The following is a 15,220-nucleotide window of genomic DNA, read 5'->3' as shown; positions in this document are numbered from 1 at the left end:
TCCACCTCGCTGAAATGAACACTTTACCAGGCCGGAAACATTTAATCGTCTCCTTTTGAAAAAATTAATTGAAACTTCTCCACTAGTTACCTTTTGTGTGTGTACTTAATGCAATTTTTTAAGAAAGAAGAGGAGGAGGGGAAGGAGGATGGGCTAGAATATTTAATTTTTTAAATGGCCCTATTGGCTTAAAAACAAATGCGTTTGAAATTTTTCTCACTGAGAACAGGGAATATGTTGTAAAGTGTTTACCTAGTTTTAAACTCGATGATTTTTGTAATTATAACTAGTATCACAAAGCATGGAACAGGTAACATTGCACAATTTTTTTTTTACTGAGAAAAAAATTTCCTCCACTGCATATGTAACACCAAAACCACCAATATGTCAGTCACTACCTACTTTCTAGTGTAAATGTGGCATAAATTATGTTTTATTTTCATTTCCATGGAATACTGTGCATTTTGTACCCTTAAATTGTAGCCCTCTCTTCTTTCTTGCTGTTTTGGTTCAGTTCTTCCTTTCCTTGCAAAGTTACTAAGGAGGTGATGATGATGGTGACAGAGGAAGGGGGGCAGTGGGAGCAACTGGGAATAATTCTTCATTACTGAAAGCTGTGATTTATTTTAGCCTAATTGTAAAGTTACTGCAAATTGCTCAAAAGCTTTTTAAAGATCCCAGTGATTAGATTTTTTAGGGGGGGTGCTGCACAGGCAAGGAGGGGGCAGCTAAAAGGGGAAATAACACCTCTAATCCTGCTTCTGGTAAATAGGCTGCCAGCTTTTAAAATGAGTTTCCTTTCTATTAGTCAGAATATTATGCTAAGCCTTAAGCATTAGTTTTTTTATGTTGCCATAGCAGCCCTATTCCTGCAGGGTGGTGACCTGCGATGATTACAGTACAAAGCTTATAGGGTCTTGAAACCCCCTTTGAAGATGAAAAGTCTTTGATGGTTTATATTTATGCAAATCTCTTAGATATGATTTACCCAACTGAGACTGAATGGAGAGATGATTAAAATTCCCTTTTCCTTTGATATCCATTAATGGCTGAATATTCCTTAAATTTAAAATGGATATATGTGTTTTCATCCTTATTTACAAAAATATCTTTGTCATACCTGGTTTTTTTTTCTTGTCGGGGTTTTTTTTTTTTTTATCTCCCCACATCTTATTAGATCTAGATAGACATAATAGATTTACAATTTAGAGTGTGGTGGGGTTTTTTTCCTTTTGAAAGGAGGGGGGGTCTGTGCAAGAGCTTTTGTATGTTTCCAGATGATAGATTTTGGAATTTGGGCTACCCCACTGGCAGCACAGAGCTAGCTGTGAACTGGTCTCATGGAAAAAATTGGCGAGCTTTGGTCTTCAAAGAATTAAACTTCCTTTTTAAGGTCTTCCTAGGTAAGCTAAAAAATTATGAAGAAACCCCTTCTGAACAAAGGGTAATGGTGCTATAATGAATAATATGGATTCCACGCAGAAGGCTGTGAACAGTTACACTGATGTCAGTGCTGGGTGTGAAACAAAAACAGAGCGGCAGGTAGGGCAAGGCGGCATTGTTTCAGGGGCCTGCCACTCGCATTTAAGACAGGAGGGCGAGAGGTCTTAAGTAAATATGTTTTTAAGGGATGCATTTAAACTCAAGAATCTTTCCTTCCAGTTCTAACTCCTAGGCCTCAAATTGCTCCTTTAGAAAGAAAAAAAAGTATAATGCTTGGGGTTTTACTATTTAGTTTGGTGGGAACTTTGTTACTTTTTTTTCCTTTGGTCTTTCCTCTTTTTTCTTTTCTTTTTTTAAAATTCTTTTGTGTGGACGAAAGAGGCTGGGATATTACTTCCTCAGGTCAAAGACTTAAATACTACTTCTATGTCTACATTTCAGTGGTTGTACATTTCCCCCCCACTAATCACCTATGACACTTTTGATTTTAGTTTTCAGACAAATTTTCATTCTACTTAAAAGGCCGAAAACTTGAACAACCTATGAATTTAATCCCTTTTGTGGAAACTGCAATGGGTTTGCTCAATTTTAAGGTAAGAAAACCCCAATGTGGCTTAGAAGTTACTATTTTACTACCTAAAGAGAACTCTTCTATTTTAACATCTACTTAAAATATTTTTCTGAAAAGATTTATAAGCAAAGTAAACCTTGAGCACAATTTGTTATTTGTAATTATCCAAAACCAGGTTGTGAACATCTTAGAGAAGAAAGAAATTGGCTAAATAACAAGGAAAAACTTCCCAGTCCTAAATATTTAAATTGTAGATTCCTAGCAGTAATTTTAATTAAATAATCACTATGTAAATATGTGCTTTGAATTATTACATTTATAGATTAAATGTGCATGAAAATTTATGTTGTCACCCTTATGAATTAACTTTCAATTATTTTTTTGTAACAATTGTCTTTTATTGGGAAACTTTCTGGTCTCTTTGTAGCAACATTATCCACAATGTCTAGTTGATAATATTACTATTTGTTAGTATAGACCAATAATTTGTGGTATATTATTTCAGGTTACCACAGTAGGACATAAACTGTTTCCTAATATACTTCAGGAAGATTACCTGAGCCAAGTGTTTTCCAGCATTGTATGGTTGCATTGAACTGTTTGCCTTAACAAATTTATAGCTAGCTTGTAAAAAACCCCTTTATCAGTTGTCATTTAAATTGTTTTCCAAAATATGCCTCACGTTCTACCTGACTTGTGAATATCAATGTAGCACCCTATCTCAGAGGGCAGGAGAGAAGAAACCTCTAAAAACAAAACAAAACAAAAATAGTTGAACTTTACTGGAGAGGTAATATGTGAGCAAACGCTCCGAGAGGAAACTTTGAGACCTATTGGACCATGCAGGAGGGAGAGAGTGCAAATGTTTGGGGAGCTGCTTCAAGCCTCGTGATCAAGCGTGTTTATACCACTAACCACAAATTCTTCCAGCCCACCCTAGAATTCTGGGAATATAATCAAAGCACGTCCCTTAGATGCAGCTAGATACATATAATGATTTAATTTTTAGCGCTGTTTTGCCATTTTATTCCATAATGTACTTAGAAGCACTTACAACCCCTGAAATTAATCAGCAGTGTCCTCCCGGGTTACTCATGTCCTCCCCACCCGCATATATTAGCATGCTGCATCTCCACCTTTGTAGGCTCACAGTTATGTCTACAACCAATGTCATTTATCTTTATTTCACACGGAAATGTCAGAGTTGCTTATTAATACATCTTGGATGACTTGTTGCATTTTTATTTTCCCCTCTGGCATTGTAGATTTTTGTATTGTGTGTCATTAATCCTAAAACCATTTACTAAAAAATCTTGATCCTAATGCAAATAATCCAATTTGTTTGATTTAAAAATTCTTTCCTTCTCTCCTGTGGCTTTATGTTTATGGTTTGAGTCTCTTAAAGCAAAAACAAATTTTGGAAAACTACAAATAACTTATAGTACGATCAAATTGAGTTAACTCAAAGTTTTTCTAGCAGTTGGATGAACTACAGTTTGAACAGTATAACTGTATTAATATTTGTTAATAACTATATTAATAGAGTCCATTAAGCAAAGCCAGTGTATACAACATACTTATCTTGGACGATATTAAATACCATTCGAAAGGGGTAAATTTGGGCTGCATTTTCAGGACTGCTTTCCGACAATCTGTGTTGTATTAGGGGCTGGATCTTTCTGTCACTGAAATCTGTGCCGTGTGGCTTCTCTCTCATGCGTTTCTGTGAGACATGGTTCTGTCTGCTCTCTTACAGGCAGTGTGCGAGGAAGCAGCCAAGACCGGGCCTAGAGTGGGCCTCTCTCTAGATGCTGTTGTTTTTGGAGGAGAAGACTTTCGAGCCAGCATAGGTGTCAGAGACTCATTTCTCCCCCCGCCCCCCGTGCCCCTCTCTCTCTCTCTCCCTCTTTTTGTGTGTATGTGTATATATTTTTTCTCTGCCCCTTCACCAGTGGACGTTTACATGACAATATATTTGCCAACCATCACAATGGTTTTTCAGCTGAATGGGCAACACTTCCTGATAATTTAGGACACCTGGTCGTTGCCCTGCTTTCAGAACACATTACTACTTCTGTTCATTTATAAAGTGACTAATAAGAAGCCTGTTACAGCCTCAAACATGTTCAGGAATATATGGCATCTACTTGGTTCATAATAAGTATTACATGAACAGCCTCTCTACTGCTTAAATATTTTGTTTTCACATCAGTTGAAAGGCTATCGAGGCTCCTGACACAAATTTAAAGCGATCTCACATTTGCTTTAGTGAATGATTTTCTATATTAAGTGTAGTATGTAAATATTATTTAAAATAGATTTTAAATTCCTCCTAAAATATATTTCGGATCTCGTATTATGAAATATTTGTTGAGACGGTACGCTTGTTTCCACCGATCTGCCCCGTCCCTTGGGCACGATGCCTCTGGTCTGAGTGCATGTGTGGCAGGGACTGCGGTGCACCTGGAAAAGAGGCCCAGGCCACAGTGTTTCAGAGCCCAGTCCCAGTGACCTGAGGACAGGAGCTTCCCCTGAGCAGACACTCCCTCCCACCCCCAGGCTGAAAAAAAAGCAACTTATTTAATACCAGTCTTTCCAGGAGACTGTGTCGCTAATAGTTTAGAGGACACTTTCTGCCCCTCTCGGAACGAGTGCCCTTCTGTTTCCCCAAGCTCTCATCCAAACCCCGAAGCTGCAGCGTTTGGCTCGGAACCTGTGACAACAGTGCATGGCAACCGCAGCTCGTGAAGTTCTGGGCTCAGTGAGAGAGCTTAACCATTGCCTTGTACAGCTGGTTGGCCACCTTCTGCGGTGCTGCCTCTGGACCGACACTTTCCAAGTGATGGCAAGAAGGGAAAAAACATATCAGGAGTCATTGTGACCTATTGGGTCATTCGTGATTCTAGCTCCTGAGATGGGGAGGGGCCTTTTCTTAGTGCACGCTAGTAATTATACCGAAAGGTGCCTTGCAAGTGTGACACGTGAGATTTAGCTCTGCCTCCATGTATCCCTCCCTTCGTTCATATTTGAATCATCCCTTCGCTGGGGAGCAATTCCCAGGAGGACGCAGACGTCCTTACAAACCGAGTTCTTATGAGAGGTGTATGGGCTCAGTTTCCAAAGTTAACGTCTCTTTCTTCTGTCAACATTCCATTTGCAGGTGCAACAAGTAGTAAAGACACCCAAGATATCCTCTACGCCCGACAAAAGATTATTGTCGTAGCGAAGGCCTTTGGTATCCAGGCCATAGACCTGGTGTACATCGATTTTCAAGACAAAGAGGGGCTTCTCAGGCAGGCGAGAGAAGGCGCTACGATGGGATTTACTGGTATGATTCTCCATGATATCTCAGAAAGCAGCGGCTAGATTTGCAAACATTCCAGAAAAATAGAAATTCAACCAGAAATTAGTGTTCTTAAGGTAGCCAGATATTTCACACACTTAGTCCACTATTTGAAACATGAAAAAGCCACCCTGGGCAAGAACCTGCCCAACGAATTGTCAGGTTTTTCTTTGGCTCTGCCAATCAACAAACATATCACTCATTTTATTATTTTCTCTTCATATTAGTGACTCTTTTTTTCTGTCCTCTTAAGTATCTTGTTGCAGTTTTTGATGACACAAGGGATGAGACTGTTATAAAAATGTTTTGGGGTGATCTGCCTTAAGAGTTTGGGTTGATAGGTCGAAGAAAAATTTCTTCCAGGAGTCAAAATATTAATTCATTTCTGAAAAAAATTTTGGTGATATCTTTTTAATTTTTTCCCACTCAGAGCTAGGTTTTTATTCATCTGCCACTCCAAGCCCCTTCTTTCTCTCCGCCTCCCAGTAAGTGTCTATGCACCTGGCAACACCTACGGGTACTGGCTGGCACTGAGACAGCGGGCCCCTCGCAATCCAGTCCTGGAGCACAGGCGGATATTTGTTGATTGGTGTGCCCGATCACTCAGTCCCCAGGAGCCCAGGGAGCAACCGAAAATTGTGTTTTTGCAACAGAAATGTATTTTTTGAGAAACCACAATAGGCTTCTACACCCAAATACATGTCTACAATAGCATACACACACACACAGGTGCAACCATGGACAAAAAAAACTATAAAATCTTTTATTCTTATTTGCTCTGCTACTGCAAGTTCTCAGACTATCATGCTCAGAAATGTACCCAGATAATAAGGTCAAGAGACAAGCATCCATGCTGTCGCTTTGGTAAGCATTTTTGAAATGTGTCCAGGTAGGGGTTACTAAAGAAACATTTCATAAGGTAACTTTAAATGTAAAAGGTATCTAAGTGGATGATGATTTAGCCCAAAATAAAACTGAAAGGCTTAAGAACCCATTTTAAGTGTTTTATTAGAATTAAATAAAGCTTTGACATTTGATTCTGTGTTTTTAACATAGAGTTCAAATGTGACCCCTACAAATTTGTTTGATAAATAAATAAATGTAGTCTCTTATAGGGAAATATTTTTCAATCCCAGGGGCCGTTACTGAACCCTCCCTACGGGTAACAGTGACTGAGAGAGAGGCCCTCTGCCCAGGCCCTGGGGTTGTCCTTGTCCCTGCCGCCTGTTACACCAGCCTTTTCCTAATGACTGGTTAGGACGTCGCCCAAATGGAAAAGTTGGAGAAAAACTCCATGAAATCTATCTAATAGACCCCAATGTTGTTGGTCTAAAATGTGTGGCATTGGCTGCCAAGCAGCCAGATGTTGCTCTGAAATGGGCACTAATGCAATAAAAAATAGAAAACACAGAATTGATGTGGGCCTCTGTCACCATTGCTCAGTATAACCTGGGTGTCCTCGGTCTCCTCTGGGGTAAATGTTTGCTCCAGAACTCATAAAGGAGTTTGAGGGTTTCTCCAAGATACAGGACTGCATTAAATTGGTCCTAATTCAATCGCAGAAGACAAGTTATTTCAAATCAGATTTAAATTTCTAGACTGTGCCCAACTCAGCATGAGGAGCTTATGGGCTTGGCACTATTGTTTCTCAACAACAGGGAGTATTAAATCACAAAAAAATGGAAGGGGGGTTGGGGAAGCACAGAGGATACAGTGCCCATTATATATTCAAGTGAACAAGTCAGTAAAGTAGGGAGCTACACTTTATAGCCACTTTGCAATTTTTAGAAAGAAGGTCTTTGTTGTCCCAATTATATTTCTACATGCCAATAAAAGTTAATTAGTGTGATAACATATGAGATTATTTGTAGTATTTTTAAACAATAAATGATTTAATGAGTATTTTAGGCCACTCGTGATCTGTTTGTCCTAATTATTTGTCATTTAATTTCATACCCTGGACTTTGCACAAGAAGGGAGGAGAGGAAGGACAGAAGGGAGGAAGGAAAGAAGGAAGGAAGGAAGGACATCCCATCTGAAGCAGGTGGTTGAAAGTTTAAAATCTAATGAAAGTATTGTGTTATCCATAACACTGATAAGAAATAGTCTATGTTATAAGGATTTTCTGTACTTTTAAAAGTTACATATATTTTTAATGAGTTGTAGTTTTTTAAAAGTTAACCATACATGGAACAGTGAGTTATAGTTTCTTTTCTGCAGTCATTGTTTCACAGAGCCACAACCCATTTATATAGATTTTAAATCAATGCATTGGCTGTACAAATAGCTGTTAACTTTAGGGATTATTTTTATAAAAATAAACCAAAAATAAATCTTAGAATAAAGCTTTAACAACTGACTTGGTCATCACAGCTACTCCAGTACAACATGCTGAGAAGAAAGATTATAAATATGAAACTCTATAGGTTTTCTGCTTTTTTGCAGTCTTTTGTAGAAGACAAAAATGACACCATCATACAGTTACCTAAAAGACTTGACAGGTATTGATTTAAAGCACGATATATATCAAGTGGTACTGTAAAAAGGATTTCATGGTCATAAATTTTAATGTCTTCCAATTTTGCACCCTCTCAGTAACTTGTCAATAACAGCTCTTCTGTATAAAATATTTGCTTTGCTCCCACATGGCATTAAAGTCTGATGTTCAGTTGTTGGGGTATATAAGATTCGACAAAAGATAACTTCACGCATGGCTGTTCATGAATTTCTAAAACCTAACACATATCTTAAAATTAGCCTCATTACCAAAATATGGGCACTTGCAAGCTATCAGTAGTTTTACTGTATTTTAAATAGTTTGTGTTTTGCTTTTCAAATTATAGTGTCTGTACCAAGAAGTTCCCGTGAAATCTGGCTTTTTACACATCAGTGTAAATTATGTACATAAATTATAAAATTCAGGACTAACAATTAGTACAAAATGACTACCAGAACTGACATCCTTTATTAATAATATTGTAACAACTATTAGATTACTTAAATATAATTTCAGTACCTACTATTGAAAAAAGCTCTCATTTGTCATCACTGGTGTTATTTGTTCCCAGAAATTATTCCTCAAATAATTTAAAGCATCTTTATTTACATAGCATTTTAATGTTTTATTAGTATGCTGACAGATTAAAAATGAAATAGCAACCTGAGGATGTTTTAATTATGCCACCATAAGAAAAGATATTACTGTATTCACTTAAACTCTTTTTCGTAAATACTAAAAAAAAATTTTTTACAAACGTTCTTTTTTCTATTCGATAGAATAGTGGTGTTAATAGGAAATGACCTTTTTAAAACATCAAGGATATAATTTCTACTGACTAAATGTTAAAACAAATATTTCAAAGGCAAAACAAATTGATATACCAACAAATATATTTAGCAGAGTAAATTATCATTAAGTGTACATTCATTTTTAAAGAGCCAAGTATGTCCATAATTTTATTATATAATAAAATATAATCTCAATGTTATTATAACATTAAATTATGTTTCATTTTTATTAATGACCTGATTAGGTTCTATTCTTCCCTGGTTGTTTAACTGTGTTATTTTTTTTTTAATGACTGCATGATTTCCTAGAACCCTGTGACTCTTATCTTTGTATGTTTTTATTTAAGATCCTCAAACTTCAGAAAGAAGCATAAAGCTTTTTTAGAGCAACTAGTACAGAGATAAGATTTCATCTGGGGTGTCTAAGTATCTATATAAGAGGGAAATATAAAATCTTCATTCTACAAGGAAAAAGGGAAAATCTGGTTATGCTTTTAGATAGAGAAACTTTCTGTAATTTTTACTTCAACATTTGTAAATGGAATAATTTAGAGACCACACTGTTCAAATCCGCCTTCCATTTTACTATACTGAATAAAACTTTTTCATTGAAATCTAAATTTCTATTAGTGGTTAGAAATGGCATACTCCATCTAAAAGAAAGAAAATTAAATTATTGTGAGACACTATTTGATATTAATATAGTTGTAGTACCTGCTTCTGTAAGCTTTATGAAAACCAACAGATTACTTCTAAAAGAAACCATGGAAGGCAGGATAATAGCACAAAATAAGCCAAAGACAACTTATAAAATTTGAAAGAATTAACATATAATTTTTCTCTACTTTAACTCAAAATAATCACTCTAATTTGCAGACATTACCCTTTACAGTTCCAGCCAAAGCAACATTATTCAACGAGCTGCCTAGTCAGTCCACCTGTAACTAAAAATGAGAGATTATCTGCACCAAGGTGGCATTTCTATAGGATAGAAATACAATCACTCCCATTGTTGTGTTTGTTCTTGCGTGTATTCTGGAAAAGCCTGCCCAGTTGCCGTTATTTTCTTTTTAAAATGTCGTAAAATAATGAGTTATTTTACATACAGTCTGTGAGGCATTCAGGAGCCTCGCGTGGCCGAGCCGTTTTGTTTGAACATCTATTTGTTTTGTGTTTCCTGTGTTATTAATCTCCTCGTAGGTAAGCAGGTGATCCACCCTAACCAAATTGCAATCGTCCAGGAGCAGTTTTCTCCTTCCCTTGAAAAAATTAAGTGGGCTGAAGAACTGATCGCCGCCTTTAAAGAACATCAACAATTAGGAAAGGTAAATGTTTTATTAATGCCCTGGATGAAACCGGTGTTTAAAATACTCTGGGAAGAACGGGGGGAAAAACATTGAATGATTTTTTTAAAAACTTGGATTTTGGTGGGGAGGGTTTGTGTTGTGGGGTGGACAATATTCATCTGTGAGAAAATCGCTTAAGGTAAATTTGTCCTTCCATGTTTCCTAAATATTTCACCAACTAGCTCTCAAGTCTCTCATTTTATTCTTTTCATAAACTATATTGGCAGCCTTTGAGAAAAGAGAAGTCTGTTTAGTGTTTCTCTATAGACTCTGATGCAGCTTTCATATGAAAATAATTTTTGATCAAAGTGAGAGCAAGTTGTAATGAAATAAACACAGTTTGATCAAATGGTTCTTGAGGAGAGAAGAAATAAATTTCAAGTTACTTTAATATTGGGGGGGAGTACAAAAGTCTCCTCCGGTTTACTCATTTAAGAGTGGGAGGTTGTATATGTGCTTGTACCAATTTCTGGACCTGAGATTTGGATAGAATGGAAAGCAAATTAACACTGGAGTATGGTTGTTCCTAATTTAGTGCATCATTGAGCCTCGCGTTTCCTGCTCTGTGGGTTTCTGCTATGTAAATATTGCAGTGGTGATGCGCAATCTGTCTCCACTTTGTGCCAGTAACACTTAAATTAGGTGTCGCCTGAAGGAAGATTTTATGCTAGTTGCAGCATTGTCAGTTAATTATCTTAAAGGTTATTTGCAATAATACCGTGTGCCTCTTTTTAAGAGGATGGGGGGAAGTTGCATTTATAAATCTGTCCTCGAGTTAATATCTAAATTCACCCTTGTTACTTACATAAGGAGTGAGGTTTCATACCTACAAGGCAGAAGCACTTAGGGGAGAATGTCGAAACATTACTAAGGTCCTAAAGGTTAAACAATCCTCCTTACAAAAAAAAAAAAAAAGACAAAACTAACTGGTGACATCAATGTGAGAAGTGTCACTTGCACTTTTCACTGGCAATAAAAACACCTGAAAATCCCAGGACTTGGGAAAGTAAGTAACAATATTAAATGGGTCACTCTGTCCCTCTCAGTATGGATACCTGCCTTCAGTTCCAACCAGGCATGCATGCTCACCCACACACACCCACAAGATCATCTTTGCACAAACTTGCACTTAAAATCAAAAGGCAGAATCTGTGATATTGGAAACGTCCCTTTTGGATGTATACCACTTTAAGGATAAATCGCATCCTTTCATTTCAAGCCAGTAGTGACCATTGGAAAAACACTGCAGTTCATAGAGAAATATTTTTAAGTTGACATTGTGTTTTATGTTCACTTCTCTATCTTGACTCCAAAATTCAGACCCTCAAACACAGATATTTACCTAGAGAGAAGAGCCAGGTACCTTTTCATTCATACATGCAAATAACTCCGTCGGCCCTACTCTCCCCCATGCTTGCCTGCGCACACTCACTAAATGTCCTACACCTCTGTGTGCGCCTTATGCCAGCTGAGGACATGCGTGTGATGAGTACTTCCTACTGAAATAACCAACTGAGGCAGGGTATGGACCGTCCAAACAGCAGGCCAAGCAGGGTTCCAGTCTGGGCTGGCCCCGTGTTACACTGGGTTTCACGTTGGATAAAACCAAAGGATGCCACTTGGCATTGTCAGCAGCTAGGGGTATGGGAGAGGTTACCCTAAATTTCAGTAGCCAGCAAACAAAACTCAAACTAGAAACATGCTCTTTTACTGTCATTTAAGTTCCTGAATGAAGAAAAACACCACACTTTGCCATTGTATCTTGAAAGTGTTCCCAGGGGAAATGGTCTCAAGAGTACCCTTGCCTTTTGATAATGGCAACTTAAATGTTAAATACTGAACTTTCTTTTTTTTAAATAAGAAATGCCCTCTTGTTGGGGCATAAGCTTTCACAATGGTGTGGCAACTTTTCTTAACACAGAACAGTGGAAACTGGAGCAGAAGGGAGACTATTAGGTCATTTCTTCCCTGCCCCACTCGTGTAGGTTTGTTTCCTACAGCACATTCTCCTGGCGCTTTGTCCAGCAAGGTTTAAATGATTCCAGTAATGGGGCTTCCAGTGGGGACATATGGTTATTTTATACAGTTCGCATGTTCCTTTCACTTTGCCTATAAATTGGCTGGTCACAAAAATTGGGTCTGCAGGTAGGTCACTCTGGGTTTTGAGAGGTCTTGGGGTTTAAATAATGTGGGTTCTGTTTATAAAGATTTAGTATAAATAGGTTGCTCAGTTGTATGAAGTACTGCTTCCAACAAACATCTAATCTGTTTTATTCCACTGTGAATCACTGATGAAAACATACACCCTTGGTTACTTTGTCCAAAACACAGGTGACTCTGTCAACGAGGAAAAGCTGATGGTTGGGTCCCAGTGAGACAGTTACAAATTTCTAAAAGACCTTTTTCCCCCTCTGCCAAAAAATTTCCATTCAAGAAATGTTTTTAAGTAGAAATGACCCAAGAAGGCAAAATTATATATCTTTGCTTTTCTCTACTTCCTGCTCCCATCTTAAATTATATTCCTCCCTAAGACCAAAGGTATAGCTGAAGTTTACAGTTAGTGCTGGGTAACCGTGTCTTCTGTAGTAATAATTACTATTGTTGTATAGTTTATAATAATTATTATTCAAAAATAAAAGCTTTTTTCTTTTTTTCCTTTCCTCTCCCAATAACAAAATTCATGGGATTACTTAGATCATGAGTAGATAAATTATTTTTTGTTTTATTTTAATTAGAAGTTCTAAGGAAAGAAAGTTTGATGCTCTTAGTCTAATGTTAGGTGAAAATACATTAAAAATAATAATCTGCTCATATTAATCTGTCACTGTTTGGCAAGTAATGATACCTGTGACTACCTTAAGAATTTTGCCTAGTACAACAGTCCCCACTAATAAGAATTAGGCTATCAATTGACATTAAGGACTGAGATCATCATCTATTAATTCTGTTGGAAAATGACTAACCATTCCACATACTCTGTGCTCCTATTTTAATTCCCATAAACTAAAATATTTCTAATTTAGCTGACATCAGTTGTGAGGTAAATATCCATAATATTAATCAAGCTTCTTTCTCCCATCTTTCCAGGAAAATATATTTTGAGATACAAGCTGCATGCCATTAATTATTTTAGCTTCAAATTATATGATAAAATATTTTAGCCAGGATACATCACTTCCATGTGATTTATTTTAAATTTATAAAATATTTTTTGAAAGTTAATTTCATTTTTATTTTTCATAATGTTGATTCCATAATATTTAAAAATTCTCCATCAACTGAATTTAGTGTTGCCTATTTAAAAATATGATTTTAACAGTTTTTATCAACTAAGAATGATATGTAGTATGAAAATTGGATCACTGAAATGAAAATATGTCAAGCAAATAATTAGTTAATATTAGTTGATATCAGTAGAAACTATAATTTGTTTATAAATAAATACATATATTTATACTATATATACATCCAGGTATATATGATACTGTGTATTTTTTTCATGTCTGTATTATAAATTCAGTGCTAATTTTTTTCTGTATTCATCACTTCTTGGGCAAAAATGACAGCTAAAGGAAATAGTTGTTTTTTAAAAATGATTGATAATCCCAAGAAATCTTAATATAAGAATTTACCATTTCTTTCCAAATGAAAGCTCTAACAGAAAAATGTGAAAGAATAGCAAAATGTAGCATGTGACCAATTTTTAAAGGTTCTTTGCTAAAATATTCATATTTCTTCAGTATCTGCCTATAGACACGGCTCTGCCTCATTTTCAGTTTTCCAGGGACTGGTTTATTGCTCTGGTTTATTGCTTGTTTTGGAAAGATTTCGTTTCACCTTTTCAAGATATTTTGTTTGTTACAGTTTCGAAAGCTGGCTAAAAACCAAGGAAGGGGAAGTGTTCATCTTTAAAATATAGGTTCAGTGAACAATTACAAAGGTCAAAAACAAGGTCAGTACCTGACATAACAACTATAAATAACACACATAACTGAAACATTCTAATTTCACTAGAGAGAGCAATAATGCAAATTAATAAGTTTGTATTCAGAAGCAAATCCTCTACCGGAATATAAATTAGGAATTTATATCTTAATAAAGAAAGAAAAAGGTTTTTTCCTCATGTAAGTTCTTCATCTAAAAATTCTCAAGGAATATGCCCCAAACCAATCAGTATTGAAAGCAAATTATTTTCATAGGTATCCGATTGCAGCTCACACACCTTTCATTTGTGTTTCCAAATGCAGAGCTTTACAAAAGAAATACTGTTTGGTCCAGATGGCCTTCTAGAAGGCTCCCTGAGAGAACTCAGAAGTCTTTCTAGCCAAAAATATTGTTTCCGCTTATTCAAGTGCCAGAAATCCCACTGCCACTCTTTCACGCAGATCAAATAAACCATCTACAGACTTGGTTGTTGTCTTTGTCAACTGAAAGGGTTGATTCCACTAATAGACAACAGTGTACCCTCCCGCACCCCTGCTTCCCACCACCCACAGCCTTTCCCCCCTTTATTTGGAAGCGGGGACACTGAACTCCGAACGGAATGGCTTCCAGTGAAAATGAAAGGTGAAGGGACATAACTCCACTTTTGAGATTCTTAATCATTGTGTTTCTCCCTTTATTTCCTTATTTAATATTTAATAACTATACCCTATAATTTTGAATTTAAAAAGTCAAATTCTTAGAAAAGCCAAGAGTTTGCCAAGGGTGACTTTAAGGTTGATTTGAGTAACAACAAATTGCAGATTTCTAAACATTTAAAGCAAAGTGATACAATTCTAGTACTGACCATATCTTGTTTTACACAGTTTTAGTGGCAAACGGCTGGTGCAATATTAGAGGACAAGAGATTTTGTATGTAGGTTAAATCTGATAACTTTTAAAATTGTTTGCTTCATCCTTAATTTATAACACATTCTTAAGTATAATTTAATCAAAATAATTTTGGTTTTGTTTATATTTTTCAGGATTTTTTTTCCTGTTCATCTTTAATTTAAAAGGGTAGATTTTTTTAGTTGGATAAAATCTCAGAAATTTTCTAGTCAAATCCCTGCAGTTTGCAGCTTAATACACCAAGACCCAACAAGGGTTTGGAAGTTGCCTATGGTCACTCAAGCCAAGGTGATGAGAGAGCCCCAGCCAGAATTCTGGGCTCACTTTGTAAATAAAGCTGTGGATATAGTTAGCGTAAGTGTGGTTTCACTTGGATCACAGTGAATCCCCACGTTA

The 15,220-nt window shown here is 36.4% G+C and overlaps 1 protein-coding gene across 1 annotated transcript in view; it reads left to right on the top strand.

Annotated features, from left to right (window-relative positions):
• The window catches only part of CLYBL (citramalyl-CoA lyase), a 106,086-nt gene that overhangs the window by 78,478 nt on the left and 12,388 nt on the right, over positions 1-15,220 (top strand). The window contains exons 4-7 of the mRNA XM_016203838.2: positions 1,935-2,036; positions 3,771-3,864; positions 5,175-5,342; positions 9,846-9,970. Coding sequence (XP_016059324.2) covers positions 1,935-2,036; positions 3,771-3,864; positions 5,175-5,342; positions 9,846-9,970 — 489 coding nt within the window. The remainder of the gene's footprint in view (positions 1-1,934; positions 2,037-3,770; positions 3,865-5,174; positions 5,343-9,845; positions 9,971-15,220) is intronic.

This window comes from Miniopterus natalensis, chromosome 2 (assembly GCF_054644295.1).
Source record: "Miniopterus natalensis isolate mMinNat1 chromosome 2, mMinNat1.hap1, whole genome shotgun sequence".
NCBI lineage: Eukaryota > Metazoa > Chordata > Mammalia > Chiroptera > Miniopteridae > Miniopterus > Miniopterus natalensis.
This window is presented reverse-complemented; position numbering and strand designations above follow the sequence as displayed.